Genomic DNA, 17,379 nt, shown 5'->3' on the forward strand with positions numbered 1-17,379 from the left:
AAGACATCCAGAGAGACATCCATCTGTGACCGAGGAGAGGTTTCAGCAGCTGCATGACTGTGTAAGTAGATTTTGGATTGATTTATCAATGATTCTGCGAGGTTCTGTGAGCTCTCAAGTTAGAAGGTAAATGAATTATTTATAGACCTTATCATCCCATACCGGAGGAAATAACATGGCCATTTCATTTGATATGCAGGTTACTTTATGTTAACAGGAAAGTGCTTGGGGGCTCATCAGTGTTCCTCTGAGGATTTAGCGTCTGATGAAAACATTATGGCAGTGATAACACTAATATTAAATGCCTAATAACAATCAATCAATCGAGAGAAGTTGAAGATTGAAAGGAAAAAAATCAAACAGTTGACTCCTTCCTTCTTGTATGTAGTTTCTGTGGCCATTTGATTGCTACAAATATGATAATTTCACTGTTTAAATATAGAGAAAATAATATTATTATAATAATTAATCAAAAAGGCAATGAGTCTATATTGATATACTTTAATCCCACTGTAAATCTTTTTCATAGTTTTTTTTTTACTTTTCAAGTCTTTTCCTGCTGTTGAGCAGATTACTACAGTCAGCTGGCACTAGTATATAATGTCGATTTAATGGTTTGCAGACTTGCAAACAAATCTTCACCACCCGTCTTTGTGTTTTTTCACCACTAGGTGGTGCCATTACAGCATACACTTCACCCCGAAACACCAACCCTGAGTGAGTTCCCTTCACACCTGGCAGCTAACCTCAAGTGTCAAAGCAGGAGTGTTTGAACATGACGGGTCAGACTGTGCCCTCTCTACTGACTGTGGAGGGACTGGAGTCCAGTTCTCCGGGAGGGGCTGGGTCCTTCACTGATGAGGCAGTTTCTATTCTGACCTCCACAAGCGAACTGGCCCGAACCCTTCTGGGTCACACCTTTGGCCTCAAACGCAAAGAGGGCCTCGCCGCCGCCGCCGAGGCCAAGGCTGGCAGCAGCTGCGACGAAGACAGCAGTACACGCCGCCAACGACAGTTCATCTCTGACGAGAAGAAAGATGAGGGCTATTGGGACAAGAGGAAAAAAAACAACGAGGCCGCCAAGAGGTCTAGAGAGAAACGGAGAGCCAATGACATGGTGCTGGAGAGACGAGTGCTGGGCCTGCTGGAGGAGAACGCTCGCCTGAGGGCCGAGCTGTTAGCCCTGAAGTTTCGCTTCGGCCTGGTCAAGGACACAACTGATGTATCCGTCATGCTACCGTCTGCACCCCTCTGTGCTCACCCAGTACGCAGTACGACACACTTCTACCATCCTCACACTGATGGATCGTCATACCTCAGCACACAGCCGAGCTCCAGGACCAGCCACATCCATCCTCACCCTCCGCAGCAGGGTGCAGTCTATGGCCCGAGGGGAACCAGGCCTCTGTCAAATCATAGTGCATCCGAGGAGTCCGGTGCCTCCACCTCATGTGGCTCAAATGTGGGCAGCCCTGTGTTTTTTGATGACGCGGCGAGTGACCGTGATGGGCCTTCTCCGAGGGAGCTGGTGGAGGAGCAGCAGGGCTACAAGTCCCACATCTGTCCCCCGGAGGCCAGTGAGAGTCAGCACACAAACAGACAAGACTCACCCGAGGGTCTGAGGAGCCTCCCACACAAGCTCCGCTTCAAAGGCCCGGGAGGGGAGATGTCTCCGTCCTCTGATTACAGACCACCTGTAGCCACAGTGGGGCCAAACATCCAGGTGAGGAACCACCAGCAGGCAGGATGGGACAACCGGACAGAGAGTCCGGCTCCTTGGTCCAGAGAGGAGGCCTGTGCTGGACTTGGGCAGCAGTATCAGGGTCCACCTTGTGAATATTATAACTTCACCTCTCTGCAGAACTCCAGGGACGCCAAGGATTCAACAGAGGACGTCAGTCTCAGGTCTCAGATCAGCTGTTTGTCTCAGGAAGTGGCTCAGCTCAAGAGGCTCTTCTCTCAGCAGCTGCTCTCTAAGATCGCTTAAAACCTGAGCTCAAGTCTGGACTAGAGTTAAGTGTATTTCACACCACTGTCCAAGCCATCCATCTTACAGACCTGCTTATTTCCACAGGACAGCATGGTCCCAGTGTAAACAGCTACCTCTGAGGGACAAACCTTATTTTGGACACCTGTTTGACTGGAAAAGCTTACATTAGAAGCCTGTTTGTTCTGTGACGGTCAACACATCACTACCAGAAAACACCAGCATGCCCCACTAATCAGAGGATGGACAGTTTGATTCCCAGCTCCTCCCGTCCGCATGTTGAAGTCTCCTTTGGCAAGACACCAAACACCAAATTGCTATGCTGCGGTGTGTGTAAAGGTGAATGTGGTGTTACGGTGCTGTGAAAAGAATAGAGAGGCGCTATACAAGCACAATCCTTTGTTTTCTGTGTGAGTCATCACATGTGCTTGGATCGTGTTGATTTCCTGTGATTTGAAGGACGCTGTACATTTCTGAATACTTGACTGAGCAGATTGGTTAGAAAGACTGGAAGAAGATGTTAGAAACAACATTAAGCACATGTTTCAATTTCACCATGATTCCTTGACTCAGATGTGTCAATGCTAATTTTTGTCTTTGGGACAACAAACATGTTGTAGACTTTTCAACACAAATACTGTATATGAATACATTGTGTTAAATATACTGTTCTCCCCCAAAGAAAACACAGGTGTGTTTAAAAATTCCACCTTTTTTTTTTGGAATGTGCTTTGCGATCGCTATGTGTTGTTTACTGTATCGGTATCTGGTTTATCTTGTGATGGCAAGGTACATACAACTGTACATATCATCTTTGCCCAGAATCAGAACTGAGGTGAACTGTAATTGGATATTAAAATATGTTTTGTAGAAAAGGCTGGTGGATATTTGATGACAGATTTGGTCTGTTTTACTTTACCACCCATCTGCATTTAGTATCACTGTAACAGCAGAATGTGCAGCACACACTGTCTTCAGAGATGATACCAGTATAATATGTCTGTGTCTGCTAATAATGAAAGATTAGATGAAATAATTGTGACAGTTATAGTAATAAAACCCGAGTCCATTACTGAAGGACATGACTGTTTTCTATTCATTATAGATACAGGCATCAGCATGGAATGTGCAAGTGAGTTTTAAGCTTTCCCAAATGCCTGATGCATTACATCACAGGCTGGGGTAAAGAAAATACTAACCTAGCTGGGGCAGGGGGAGCTGTGGTAGGTGTGGCACTGGAGTGGGGAGGTGCACTGCGCAGGAGTATGAATATGTTGCTAATTGCATTTTCAGCTGAACTGATTTGAATTATTTAAAACTGTGAACAGCCCTGTGGTGTCGGTCCACCCTCACTGGACCAGGATTACTGAATCGAATCAAAGTGGGACAGCGGGGAGTCGGACAGTGCCGAGGAGACAGGGGTAGTGTACGGATGCAGGGAGGGGAGTGAGGCTCTGCATGAGTCATCTATCACGTCAGCAGTATGAAAGCTATTTTTAGCATGGAAGCAGCTGCGGTGGAGACTGATTGGCCCATATGGAAGTGAAGGATACAGGTTCAGAATACATTAACACCTGGAGAGAGTACAAGTGTGCAGATGGACATCAATAGAGCTGCTGTGAGGGGACAGAAAGCTGCATCACATACAGTGAATTATGAAGCTTTGTCAGACAACATGATCCACTTTACTGATTGTCATCATTCTGTATTAAAACAATCTTGAATATTTCCATTTTCAGCTCTCAGGCATTTTTCTTTATCAACACCAGGGGGCGCCAAGTGTTTATCAGCATGAATCACTGAGTCTCATTCACTCACTCATTCATTCACCGGCAGTGTTACTACAGAGGTCGTCTCCTCTATTGTGCTTACTGTTGCACCACATGCTGCACATGCAGAACGAGCAAGGGTGTCATTTTGCGCTCGAAGCGCAGCACTCCCACCTTCAAATTACCCATCTGTGTTCAAAAACCACAATGCAAGATGAGGCTTGAGCTTCAAAATGACGCCTGAATGAATGAATTCTAATGTTAACGTGTGAGGTTAAACCAGTAACATCAGATGTGTGCAGCTGCAGAGACCTCTTCTTCATGCTTTGGCCCTGACGTGGACAACACGAGACACGCATGAGATACTTTGTCTGCAATCAATCTTCATCCAGCCCAGTCTGCAAACCCCCATGCCACGAGCCATATAGGAAGGAGTGTGAGCCTTCTGGTTGCTAGGCAGGCACCACCACACCACAGTTGCCAAGGGAATGCCTGCATGCATAGAGATGGAGGAGTGTGTTGGGGGTTGGTGGTTATAACAGAGGACTGGTGGGGGGAGGAGCTAGACAAGTTCAAGGCCACTGTTTCCCCAATATGGTCTAATGGTGGCGGTGATGGTGTGTGTGTGTGTGTGTGTGTGTGTGTGTGTGTGTGTGTGTGTCTGTCTGTCTGTGTGTGGTGAATGGGTGTTCGTGTGTGGGTCGAGACAAAGCAGGGGGAAGGGATGTGAGTGAGAAAGTGGGATGGAAGTGGATGTGTGTCTGGTACAAAACAGGGCTGACGTAACTGCTCATGAAATATGGTGGTGATGAGGACAACAGGCTTTGTGGGATAATAGAAAAGCTCCTAAGCAGATAACACACATCCATTTGCTATAAAGATGAGGAAAATGACAAATAAATAATGATGCAATAATACATTTATGTATAGCAAAGAAGATATTTTTTTCTCTTGTTATCCTGCCATCCCATATCATCGACCATAGGTAGAGAAAATTTCATTTTTTAGGTTTAAAACGTGTTTTTATGATTTTCTTTGACACAAAAAATAACAAGATCCAAAAAGAATCCAGTATTTTCTTTCCCTATACTATTTTCTACTATATTGCTAAAATGTTAGTACAGAGCATCACAAAACGAAAAACTTGATGAATGTGGAATTTATATTAAGCAGGAAAAAAATAGCAAAACAGCCAATGTAATATATAACACAATAACACAATAAATATATGTGTAAACTAAGGGTTAAGCTGTCTGAACATGCTCTGATCTAACAGATAGACAGTGGTGGTCTGCAGCCATCAGGATGCATGTGAGTGGCTTCACATAAAACCTCATAGGAAAAGGATAGTGATTATCACAGCTCAGCTTATATTCATACTTATTAAAGTATGCAACCCTACATCCTGTCCTTCTTTTTTCCCCCAACACACACCAGACAGACAGCCTCATAAATCAGCTACACAGATATAATAACAGTTATGCAAAAATCATGCAATGAATGAAAAAATGTTTTCATTTTGACACCTTATGGGCAAAGGAATCACAAAAAATAAATTTAAAAAAAGATCTAAAGTAAGTGGGCTGTTGCTTGTACTTTCATGCAGATATTAGATTTTTAGAGATATTTCTTTTATTATGGTAAAGTATTCTGAACACCGTCCTTATACTGCTGCGTTCAAGTCCAATGCTGTGCTCGCAAGCAGTGCTCGTGTAATTAAAATAATCCTTCATTCACAGGAATATCCACAACATAATAAGATGACTGGGGGGAGAAGATGTAAGAGCAGCCTTGAAGAAGTTGAGGAACATGCTGTTACAGGCTATTATTGGACCTTACGAACATGATGTCTTTGTAAACGCGCTCATGCCCTAGTTATAAACTTAACCACTCCCGTTGGACGAGGTGGTGTTACATGGTGGAGGGGAGATGGAGATAGAGATGGAGGGGTGGAAGAGAGAGGGAACTGACAGGGGCTAATAACCCAGAGAGAGGGAGAGAGGGGGGAGAGAGAGAGAGAGCGAGAGAGAGAGAGAGAGAGAGAGAGAGAGGGAGAGACTCTCGCGCGGAGGGATAGAGGACAAAAACGTGACTAGGCAGCCTAAGAGCTGTTATGCAACCGCTGACCTACTAACACATATTTCTAGAAAGGGAGCCGGAGAAACTGGAGCAAAGTGTCCGGCATCGCACAACACACAGGCAGCCCGAGCCAAGAGACAGGAGCAGCACCCACCCGACTCACTGACTGAGCCACGGCCGAGCCGAGCAGCGGCAGCGGGAGCACACCAAAACTTTTCGGCATTTTTGGGAGGTTTCTTCTGAGGGGACGAGGAAAGGAGGAAACGGGAGCGAGACAGCTTTTGTGTCGGGGAAGCCTGGGTCTTTTTTTCTCTTCTCTCTCCTCCTCCAGGACATGGAAAGGTATGTTATGACTGACTGCGCCGCTGCTGCTCCGTCCCTTGCCTTCCTTTGTCCGCCTGTGAGCTCTCTACGGGCTCCTACGCTGCTGTTTTAGCGGCGTGTGTCGGATGCTTATGGCCGGTTATTGTTCACATGGCGACTCCGCCGGTAGGTCCGCGCGCCCGTGACTTTGAGACGTTTGCGGCCGTTTTTTTGTCACGTTAAACGCGGCGCTCGCGAGGCTAAAATGGGACTTTGCCTGTCGGGTTCTTTGTGTCTTTTCGCTTCGACTTTGGCAGAAAAGATCCAGTGGGGCTGCGAAACGTGGTTGGCCATGTCCCACATTATGTAGTCAATGTCAAGGCGAGGTTACTTCCCTCATGGTGGTGTTTTCCAGGGAATGGGGGCAGCTGCTGCGCTGTCTGTGTTGTCTGCTTAATGCAGACACACGGTCTACTATATTAGCTCCTGCACGTGGCATGCTGCTGTCTGTATGTGCATGTTGTCTTTTTGTAGGTCACTGGATCACTTTGGTTGCATAGATATTGATTCGTCTTTGTGGCTGTTCAGCTGATGGCAACAGTAGACCGGATTAAAGCCTGTGCAGCCTTTGGCCAACGCAACATTTTCAGTAAAGGCAGCTCAGACTCATGTCAGATTAGATGTTGTGTTAAATTTGGATAGAGATTATTTGGACACACACACACACACACACACAAAAAAAATAATAAATAAAAATCTTATGATGGATGGTTTATTTGTTGATATTATTTTATAGAAATAGTATTCCTGAGATATTACAATGAAAACATGTCATTCAGCAGAAAACTACCAAATGAATGGACACATTTGTGTTTCTATAAAACTTCCTTTCCTCCAGATGTGCAGAGTATTTGCTTCTGTTTTATAGGCACTAATACATTTATAGATGTTCCAGTTCAAAGGAGAAAACAGCTGCAAAATGTCTGATTTCTAGTCAAAGTGAGTTCAAAGTGGGTGATTTTTTCCTATTGGTGAGGTGTGTTAAGTGAAGCGCAGAGCTTTGCTTAGAGGGAGTTGGAGGGTATGACATAACCAGCACACAGCAGGGAGAAGCAATAAACAGCAGCTCTCTCCTGGGACACACGGGCCTGTAATTGATTCCCGTTCACACCCTGCACTTTCTTCCCATCATTCATATACCCAGATTAACACCAAGTCTTTATTTCTAAAGCGGATAGATATTTAGCAAGTCTGCGCGGGTGGAAAATGTATTTTAGAAGTGCTCTCATCACTGATGTAACCCGACTTCTCAAAGTCATGGGCTATTTTTAACTTGCTCAGTCTTTCTCCTCCAAGAGGAAACATGGACCACAAAAAGCAGAAGTGAGGTTGAGCCAGATCCAACAAACTTTTCTGTTTGGCACAGAACTCTTCTCCCAAGACCCCAGAGGGGTCTCAGTATGACTTTGTCATGAAATTAGAATAACGTGAACATCCAGGGTGTGAGGCAGTGCATGGAAACCCCTGTTTGGCGAATGTAGGCAGAGTTCTGGTGAGCTCTTAGTCCGCCTGCTGCCAGCTGGTCTGGTTTCAGAACAGTCTGAGTCCCAGCCAGCTCTGTGAATATAGGTCAGACCGGTATCTGGGCGAGAAGACACATGAGGTATACAGGGCAAGCTGTGGACTACTTTGTCTGTTCTGAGGAATATAATACCACAGATTCATGCAGACTTGTCCTGGTTTGTGTCTTTGAATTTACAAGTTTGTTATCTTTATTCTTGCCAATTTTACTTTGTAAGTCTGCAGATTGTAAGTAGCTATAAACTCTTTCTTGTGAGTAAAGATGTGAGCATGTTGCAGGAAATCAGATCACGCTACAGGTCGTGGGTCTCACTAGCAGACCTGGAATGTCTGGATTGCCGTCTCCTAGTTATGTTTCTTGACACAAAGCCGTGGGGCAAAATGGAGGCTCCTTGCTGGGGCCCCTCCACGTGTGTGGTGTTGGATCACTTAAAAGATGGAGGAGGGGTAGAGGATGCCATGCGTTTTACTCACACTTGCCTCAGAGGAGGTCAGAGGTGAAGCATTTCTCCCTGATCGGCAAGTGCCTGGGAACTACTTCAGAGCCAAAAACATGGAAAACAAACTGCTTACACAAGCTGCAGTGAATCATTCTTTTTAAATGGGAATTTAGTACCTGCACGAAGAGCCAGCTGCTGAATGTACCAACACAATCTGACATCTCCTATTACTATTTCCTAGAATTACTGTTGGCTTTTATTCAGAGCACAACATGCCTAGAGAGGATAGTGAAAGGAGAGATTTCAGGGCATTCACAGCCAGTAACCTGTAGCTTCTGCTGCTATGTAATATGCATGTGTTACACAAGCTTTGCTCCGCAACAAGAGAAATTCAGAGCACGTACGTTACGTTGCAACAACAGCAGCCCCTCCCCATGCAGTCCTGAGAGAGCTTGTTATGTGTGAATTTGGCTGCAGAGATGGGTGTGTGCTCTGACGTCAATGCCATCTCCCTATCTCTCACTATCATTTTTTTCATCTGAGACTGATGCGTATTGTTATGCACTGCATAAGGCTACCGCGAAACAGGAGTTAATGTTGCATGAAGAAAATCACTGGGGCTTTCATAATCTGATTTTCAGCCAGATGACGTATTCAAGTTTGTCTCTTTTATTCCCGCTGCTGCAGATTTCTGTAAAATTCCTCTCATTTCCACCAACTGAATTCCTCCTGTCGCCCCATCCCTCTTCTGCTTCCTCCCTCCATCACCTCTTTCCCTCGCTCTATTTTTAGAGTGCACTCTAATACTCTCTTTCTCTCTCCTGCCCTCCCTCCCTTGCAGTCCCACTGACCTATTTTATGGCGCACCGTCAAAGACAGGAGGAGTGTTTACTGCTTAGCGTCGTTTCTAGGTCAGTGGGACAGCGCAGACGTATGCGTGCTTCCTTTCTGCCCGCCTTTGTTTCACCCCCCCACCCCCCGCCCCACTCACGCATGTGGTTATGAAAATTATTCAGGGCTAGAGGGGGGAGGGGGGAGTGACCCTACATTTTTCCACATCTGTTGGTGGTTGTGTCCAAATCCCTTTCTGTTCAGCATAGCTTTACTCCAGTTCTTTCAGAAAAACAGACGGACAAGAGACGGCAAAGTCCTTGTTTTGGCACTGAAGGAGAAATTCAATTTGAGGAACAGCCTGCAGCAGACTAAGCCCCTTAGTTACGACATAACAGACATGGCTAAATAAATGGTTAATTATTCAGAGCAGTAGTCAGTCTGTGTCAAGGTCACAATGTGGGGTTTTTTAATGTGAGATTATGCAACAGGGTCATTGACTGGGGAAGCAGAGAAACACAGCTGGAGAAGATGCACATCAGATTGAATAGTAATGTAACATTGACTTGGTGGTGTGAAGTAAGTGGTTGGCGATATAGGAACAATGCACTGCAGCGCAGTGAAAGAAGGTCACTGTGAGTCACTTTTGTTCCACTTTCTTTGGGATATGTGCATATAATTTTTGCCCTCTTGCCATCACAATTTTTATAATGGGAACAGTCAGTGGAGCTTCTTTGTTCAGGTCTGTGTTCTCTGCTCGTGTCATAGCTGGTCTCAGGATTCAGGCACCGCTGTATAGCCTGAATAGGAATTGGCAGCAGCTTGCCGTTTGTTCAGCAACATTAACCCTCTTGTATGCAGCTTTGTTTGCAAGAGTTTTGAGTTTGAACTCTCGAAATGAAACAAAGTGTCCTGATAGTGAGTTACTTTTGTTGTTCTGCATGTCGTCAGCAAATAGGACTGACAGCAGCCACAGCTGTCATGCAGTTTGTTATATAACACTTAAACTGATGTATATTATATTCATACCCAATACCGTAGAAAAATGATAATCAGCTGTTTGCGAGTTGGAGACTAGAAGAGAAACTGGAAGGATTCAGGTTGAATTCCTTTAGACAGCATAGTGGCCATGAAACTGTAATTGTGCTTCACAAATTCCAGTTTCCAGAATGTAAAATTGGTTCCCTCGAAAAAATAGTGGAAGCAGGGGAAAACCCAAACTAAAAAAGTAAGTGAGTGATAATAAAACTTCATAATTGTGCTTCGCTTAATTCTAGTGTTGGGAATTAAAATCAACGCCAGAGGAGTCATTGTTACCCACAGGCACGGTGACCTAGATTACTGCATTCCCTCTGTGCGTCTGTGTGTGTGTGTGTGTGTGCGCCATAAAATGATGTTTTCATGTTTGTAATGGACTCCGGGGGTCAGTGTAATGATGTGTTATTAATTACTGCATATCAACTGGGTAATGCTGTGCATGAGAGAACCAAAGGAAGTAGGCCTAAAACAAGAGCATTACATAACGCCGGACTGCCGTCAACATCCCTCCGTGCTGCGTTCAGCATTGTTGTTAATTTTATGGCGCAAGACATGTTGGATGGGCAAGGCTTCCTGTTTAGCTACAATTTTGACACAGCATAGGGAAGTTCAGCAGCTTGTAGTGTTGTGTAACTTCAGACAGTGTGATTGCTACCAAAGAAAGTGAGACACTACTGCTGCCTCCCCCATGGACACACACAGCCCAAGTCCCATAAGCCCATTTCAGTCACTCCTCATCGAGTCTGATGCATATACATCATCATACACCATACCATAATTACAGTAATATATCATAGAATGTGATGATACATCACATGTCCATTCTTGCCTCCCTCAGCCTTTTATCTGTCCGTCTCCGCAGTCCTGGCACCAGGTCAGCCTGCCTCAGTCCTCATTACGTGACTATGACAGCAGCCTGTCTTACACAAGAGCTCTGCAGCAGCAGCACATACAGTATGTTCAGCCAAGCCACAGCTCTGTGCACTCATGTGTGTGATGCTACTCGGACAATGCATCCACCCTCCTTTTGAAGTCAAGGAAATATAGGAAGACAAACACCGTGTGACTTTGGAGATTATGTCATAGATTTTGTTATTTTGAACTGTGATAAACCGACTGTATTGATCTCAAGCCTTAGATATTACGCTCAAGGGACCCACATTAAAGCTTTTGCTGTACAACTCACAAATCTAATTTGACTGGACTGAAATGTAAATGTGGTGGTGTAACTGATAATCTAACTCTATCTCTCTCTCTCTCTCCCCCTCTCCCCCCCTCCCTGTCTCCGTAACCCAGTTAGTGGTCAGCAAACAGCAGCACTGAAGCTGGATCCTCAGGGAGCCCCAAAGTAGACGGACTGACCTACATCCTCTGTAAGACACTGAGAGAAACAGGGCAGCAGTCTGACAGACATCACAGCTCCGCTGAAGATTGAGGAAGACGCTGGTGAACTCAAAATCACCCCGAACGAGACTCCGGAGACAGCTTTGAACTATTTGCCAAGACAGCTAGAAGACTCTTTGCTCAAAATACAAACTTGCTTCTTTTTATAGGTTCCTTGTTCAGAACACTAAATCAATGTCTGAGGTTTTTGTGGAGTTCCACCTCTTTTTAATCTTTTTGGCTAATTTGGACACTTGAATATTTTGATCTCAAGATATAAATAATTGAAATCAATGAGGCTATCCTTTCAAGGAGCACAAATACCTCATCAAGTTTTTGCCGATCCTGCCACATAGGTCAAACTCCTTAGTAACGAAGCAGAAGGCTCATATAGTTTTACATCTTTTCCCTTTCCCCCTTTGCCCTTTGCTAGAGTTACACTCTGGCCCCCAGAAAAAATGGAAAGTCTGAGTCTACACCTCCCATCCACCAGCAACAAAAATGCCATGGAGGTAGATACTTTTTCTAACTACAGCAGTGGCCTCCCATCCCCTGTTCCTGACGCTGCAGTGCGGGTCAGCCGCCAGGCTAAAGGTAACAAGGCTAATATGACCTGCCGCCGCAAGCGAGAGTTTATTTCTGATGAGAAGAAAGATGCTTCCTACTGGGAAAAACGGAGGAAGAACAACGAAGCAGCCAAGCGCTCAAGGGAAAAGCGTCGCCTCAATGACATGGTGCTAGAGAACCGGGTCATGGCGCTGAATGAGGAGAATGTTCGTCTGAAAACGGAGCTCCTTCAGCTCAAGTTGCGCTTTGGCCTCATCAGCACGGCCTCCTACATGGAAAAAAGTCAGCAGATCGCCAACAGTTCTGCTGCTGGTAATGCCAGTAGCAATGGGAACAGCACCAATGGCACCCCAAATAGTAACACCTACCTCTCAAGCAGCGGCTACTCCAGCGCATCCCAGGTGATGCTGAATTCTGACTCATCTGAAGCTGAACAGTCGGCCCATGGCGAGCGCCACACCACGCTTCACAATTTCTCTCCCCGGGGATCCATCTCTGACATGTCTGACGCCTCCTCCAGAGACAGCCCAGAACCCATGGGCTACAGCATAAAGAAGGAACCTTCAAGTATGGAGATGGCCAGACTGGAAAGTAGTGGGATTCCCAATGGGATTGCTAATGGGATGCCCAATGGTATGCCAAGTGGGGCTTATCATGGCAACCACACTGCTTTGGTTTCTCCTCACCAGCAGACCACACCAATGGCTGAAAGTGCCATGGACTACCAGCACCACCAACAGCAACAGCAGAACCACATGGAGGCCTCCGGTCCTGCTCCTCAGACCACCTCTGCACAGAGGAGCGTCATCTTGTACCGCTCCAGCAGCGGCTGTTACCCCATGGAGAGCCAGAGGCCGGAGGACCTGCAGTCCCAACAGAGCAGGCCGCTGCAACATGGCCAGCTCACCTCAACCTCCAAGTTCTCTGACTGCTCAGTGACTATCACAGAGGTCGCAGAGAAGCTCGAGAGGACAAAGACTTTGGACTCGCCTCAGTATGATTACACTAATGGTCATGCTGATTCAACAGAGGAGCTTCAGCAAAGGTACAATCCCAACATCCAGCAACAGCATGAGAACCATCACAGGCAGTATAGCTGCCAGGGCCAGGAGAGCAGCCTGGAGCACACAGAAAGCCACCAGAACCCCTTCGCCCCTGCTCTTAGCAACAACATTGGGGAGGGCAAGTCCTCCTTCCCACATCACATCGGCTACCTCAACACACTGGACGAAGAGCCCCCAGTGCTCACCTACGAGGGAGGTCCCCGAGCCGACGGTTTCTATCAGGAGAATTCCTCCACTAAAGACACCTCATCCAGTGATGGGGACCCTCGCAGCTCTGACAAGGAGGGCTCCACGGATGACGAGTCCCCCTCCTCCTCCTCCTCAGACATCAGCAGCTACCACCAGAAGGCGGTGGGAGCTGCCAGTTTGCGCAGCGAGTGCCAAGCTGAGGTCAAAGCCACTGCCCTGCCCCACAAGCTCCGCCTCAAGTACAGAGCTCTGTCCAATGGGGCAGCAGGAGCCCAGATGGAGGGGTCAGTTTACACCTCCATGTCCCCCTCTCCCAATTTGCCTCAGCACCCTTACTTAGCTCTTCCCAGCAACCCTCACAGCACCCAGGGCAGCGGGGAGAGCAAAGAGTTGGAGAATGAGACTGAATATGCAGAAGAGCCTCAGGTGAATGGACGAGTGGAGGCAAAAAAGGAGGGAGGGAAGAGGGGCTCCAGCAGCAGCAGGGGGGGGCGCAATAAGAGGCGAGATTAAGGACAAATATGAGTCACCTCTTAATTGTCTACAGCAGACAAACGAACTACACTGACTCACATCGCCACCTTACAGGACAGAGAGGAAAACCAGTGATCTGTGTGAGGTGCAGTTAGGATGTGATTTCACCATCAATTTTCACTGTGTCACCTGTTCCCCTTCCCTTTACTCTCTCCTACCTCCCACATATCCCTCCAATTAAAGTAACAGATCACTTAACGAGGGAGGGGACAGAATGAAACTCTCCAGAGCTGGAGTCTGGGATATTTCCCCTGTGGAAAATTCAAACATTATTCAATTATTCATTATTGTAAACTGCCTTGGTGGCTTGCCAGCGTTTGTTGTGGCATTATGGGAAGATTCCTTTGACCAAAGAACACACATCCTTCCTTTAGCGTCTCCCTTTTTGGTAAAGAGTTACATTCTTCCTCCCTCTGAACACATCTGTATCTTTTGATGCTCCATCCTTTTAGCATCTGCACACAAGTCCCCTTCACTTCTGAAGCACTTAGATTGTATATTACTGTGACATAAAAATTTGCATATATGGATTATATATTTTAAGAAGAAAAATGTGGCAAAAACAACAAAAAATAAAACAGTGGGATGCCGAAGTCGTAGACTTTAAAGTGATCAGTTTGTTCTTGTTGAGACACCTTGTACAGTTCCTCTTTGTCTAGAAAATGCCTCAAAGATTTTCTTTTAACTAAAACAATGAGCCACAACTTGTAAAAAACAAACAAAAGAAAGGTACTTTTTTTTTTTCCAGATTTATTGATCAGATCGGGGGCCTCATTCAGGTGATCTGAGCTCTTTGACACTCAAAGCTGTTAAAACAGTCAAGGCCAGTTATACGCATATCAGTCAAGGCTATGCAGTCACACATTGCTGTTGGCAAAACCTGACAAGCACAAGGCAAGCCTTGTTTGCCAGCCGCTCAACAAAAATCAATAAATCTTAATTTCCAGACAAAAATTGTCTGTCTAATAAATGAAATGGCTCTCCAAGTCACAAACCAGCAAAGCTGCTCTCTCTTCATAAGGTGCCTCTTTCTTGTGTTGTCACTCGTTCCCACTTTGGCCAATGTCTTAATGATCCCACTCACCTCCGCACTGAGTTGTTTTAGCTACAGTAGATCATACAGTCTGTACAAGTTTAACTGTTTCACTTCCTGGTGCCTGCCTCTGGCCACTATGTATAAATGTAAAGTTGTCTCTCTATCTCTTGTATACTGCTGTCATTATTTTATTATTATTTTATTAATATTATTTTCTATTATATTCGGTTATTATTTTGGCTATTATGTGTATTTTTCTGTCATCCTGTTGTGTCATTTTGCTCTATGCTCTTCCTGGTTGTGCTGTGTATTTACCCATGCTGCCCTTTGTCCCCAGTTACCATTTGTACTCTGTGTTACTGTATAACCTTCGTTGTTTGCCGAAAGGCTTTCCAAAAAAGAAAAAAAAAAAAAAAAAAAAGAATAAGGCTTGTCCAGAAGTGATTATGTACTGCTATACTTCATGTGGATATGCAAAATGGTTACAAAAACACTCATTTTTGATTGTGAAAGATTCAAAATGGGTAAAAAATAAAAGGTTGTTCAATTTATGTATATCTTTTGAACTTTTTGAGTCGCTCTTCTGAAATGCATGATGAAAATGACACTAGCACACACACATGCACGCAGACCAGTCCGACTAGATTGTTAAACCAAGTATCTCAGTTCAGCTTGTTGTGAACAGAGACAGCCAGAAAAACTTCACCGGTTCATCATGTCATCACATAATGCCGCCTACTGGCAGAGATGCACTGAAATGAAACAAATCAGAACAACACACAGACTGTTTGGTACAGCAGCACAGGTGGGAATCTGTTGGCTAAACTTAACCTCAGTCTGTTCAACCTCAGTAATAAAATATGTCATAAATATTCATGAACTGCATTAAACTGGTTACAAGCAGGGCAGAGCAAGTCAAAGGGGTCAGTTTAAAGAGCTCTGAAAGAGGAAAAATACCTTATTAGAGCATTTCAAGTTGCAGAAAATAAACGTCCCCATAGCAACACATTGTAAGGAATAATATTCTTGTGAAAATTAAAGCTGCACTAATTGATATTTCATACTACCAAAGGGATTATTATGATGTGCCTGAAAGGAGGTCATTGCAAGACATGAACCACAGAGAAGTATCACCAACACGTTTAATTTTACCTGCCAAATGACAGACAACGTTAGCAACCAGCATGCAAGCATTGTGAGTGTTGAGCAGCTAAAAATCAAATTGGAGCTAAAACAAGACATGTAGCGAGAAACACACATGAATGCTAAGAAACTGCAGCATGTGTGACTAAGCTGTTTAAGAGATAACTGTTTGCTAACACTTTCGCAACAACTTTATGAGGTGATGTCAGTTATGTATTTACAGCTTCTGCTGTCCTGATGTGGCCAAAACAAACAACAAATGCAGCTTTACTTAATAGACACAGAAAACAAAATGATTTTTTAATAAAGATTAAGTGCTAAAGATTATCAAAAAGACCACGAAACCAGCGTCAAATCTAATAGTCTTCAAAATGACATGTTAAATTGTGTTCCCTCAAGCAGTTGTTACACAGAAGCAAAGTTACATATCTTGGTTTCTTTTCCTGATGTAGTCCAGAATTGCTCAAAGCCATGAACTGTAAATTTAACAGATGTGCTTCAATTGGACAAAAGAAGAGAGAAAAATCTGTGTATCAGAGTGCAACAAGCAAAAACAAGTTACACAACTGTCTTGGGAGAAATCTGCGTCAGACTGTGAACACAGTGAACAGTGCGGCAGCCTCCAGCTGACCCTGCCCTTAATGGAGCAATAGCTGATGGGAACAAAAAGTTGGCATCGGCAGAGTGTGCCACCGGCGAGGGTTACCACACAGCCATTACAGGAATGGGAGCCTATCAGGGGTGGTGCAATTTCAAGGACACACCCGTGTTTCTCAAGAACCTCAGTCTGACAATGTCAACAAAGATGAGCGAACGGAAAAAAACAGTTATGAACATGTTTTCATTTGCAGAGTTTGTCACCAGAGTGCTTCACATTTTGAAATTTTCAAATGAAATGCAGCCACAGCACTTCTTGTGTACAGTAACAGTGGCTTGTTCCCCAGTTTCAGATAGATAGGGGCAGGATGTACGTGTGTGGAAGCAGCTGACAAAGCCGCTGATGTTCATCAAAAATAAGAAACTCTAATGTGTTTTCACTGCTGCCCTCCATGCCACCCACCAGCCAGCTAGAACAAGGTGACATTCCTGAGAAAACCGCAGTGCTTTGTAGTGCACTATCCTTTCCTCTTCTCCCTTCCCCTTTCTCCCCCTCCCCTCCCAGTATCTCTTGTTCTCTCTCTCTCTCTCTCTCTCTCTCTCTCTCTCTCTCTCACTCACTCATCCCCTTTTTTTCCGACCCATCTTTGAGCTGTAAAAGCTGCTTTGTATTGTGCGGAGACTCGTGAAAACGGGCCAGGAGAGTGAAAAGTAGGTCAGTGAGGAGGGATGGGAGAGGATGGAGGAGGGGGTGAGGAAAGAGAGAGAGAGAGGGAGCGAGAGAGAGAGAGAGAGGAAGGGGTTATTCAGAGTGGAGGGCTGAGAGGGAAAGAGAGAG

At 45.2% G+C, this 17,379-nt stretch overlaps 2 protein-coding genes across 3 annotated transcripts; both read left to right on the forward strand.

The window, feature by feature from the left end:
• LOC139198916 (nuclear factor interleukin-3-regulated protein-like) lies at window positions 1–2,744 on the forward strand. Of its 2 annotated transcripts, none has more exons than XM_070827902.1 (2): window positions 1–61; window positions 672–2,744. In XM_070827902.1, the coding sequence occupies exon 2, from the start codon at window positions 776–778 to the stop codon at window positions 1,985–1,987; it is 1,212 nt and encodes a 403-aa protein (XP_070684003.1). In that variant the 5' UTR covers window positions 1–61; window positions 672–775; the 3' UTR covers window positions 1,988–2,744. The 2 variants fall into 2 exon arrangements, with proteins under 2 accessions (XP_070684003.1, XP_070684002.1); XM_070827901.1 differs by having other exon boundaries at window positions 48–126.
• A 3,051-nt stretch (window positions 2,745–5,795) lies between these two features.
• Window positions 5,796–15,352, forward strand: nfil3-5 (nuclear factor, interleukin 3 regulated, member 5). Its single transcript, XM_070828176.1, has 2 exons — window positions 5,796–6,177; window positions 11,325–15,352. Exon 2 carries the CDS (start codon window positions 11,870–11,872, stop codon window positions 13,742–13,744), a length of 1,875 nt encoding a protein of 624 aa, XP_070684277.1. The 5' UTR covers window positions 5,796–6,177; window positions 11,325–11,869; the 3' UTR covers window positions 13,745–15,352.
• Window positions 15,353–17,379: the final 2,027 nt, after the last annotated feature.

The sequence above is a fragment of the Pempheris klunzingeri genome, chromosome 3 (genome assembly GCF_042242105.1).
Source record: "Pempheris klunzingeri isolate RE-2024b chromosome 3, fPemKlu1.hap1, whole genome shotgun sequence".
NCBI classification, from domain to species: Eukaryota; Metazoa; Chordata; class Actinopteri; order Acropomatiformes; family Pempheridae; genus Pempheris; species Pempheris klunzingeri.

Coding starts and splice junctions, on each gene's coding strand:
- LOC139198916 (XM_070827902.1), top strand. CDS start 776: ATGACGGGTCAGACTGTGCCCTCTCTACTGACTGTGGAGGGACTGGAG.
- nfil3-5 (XM_070828176.1), top strand. CDS start 11,870: ATGGAAAGTCTGAGTCTACACCTCCCATCCACCAGCAACAAAAATGCC.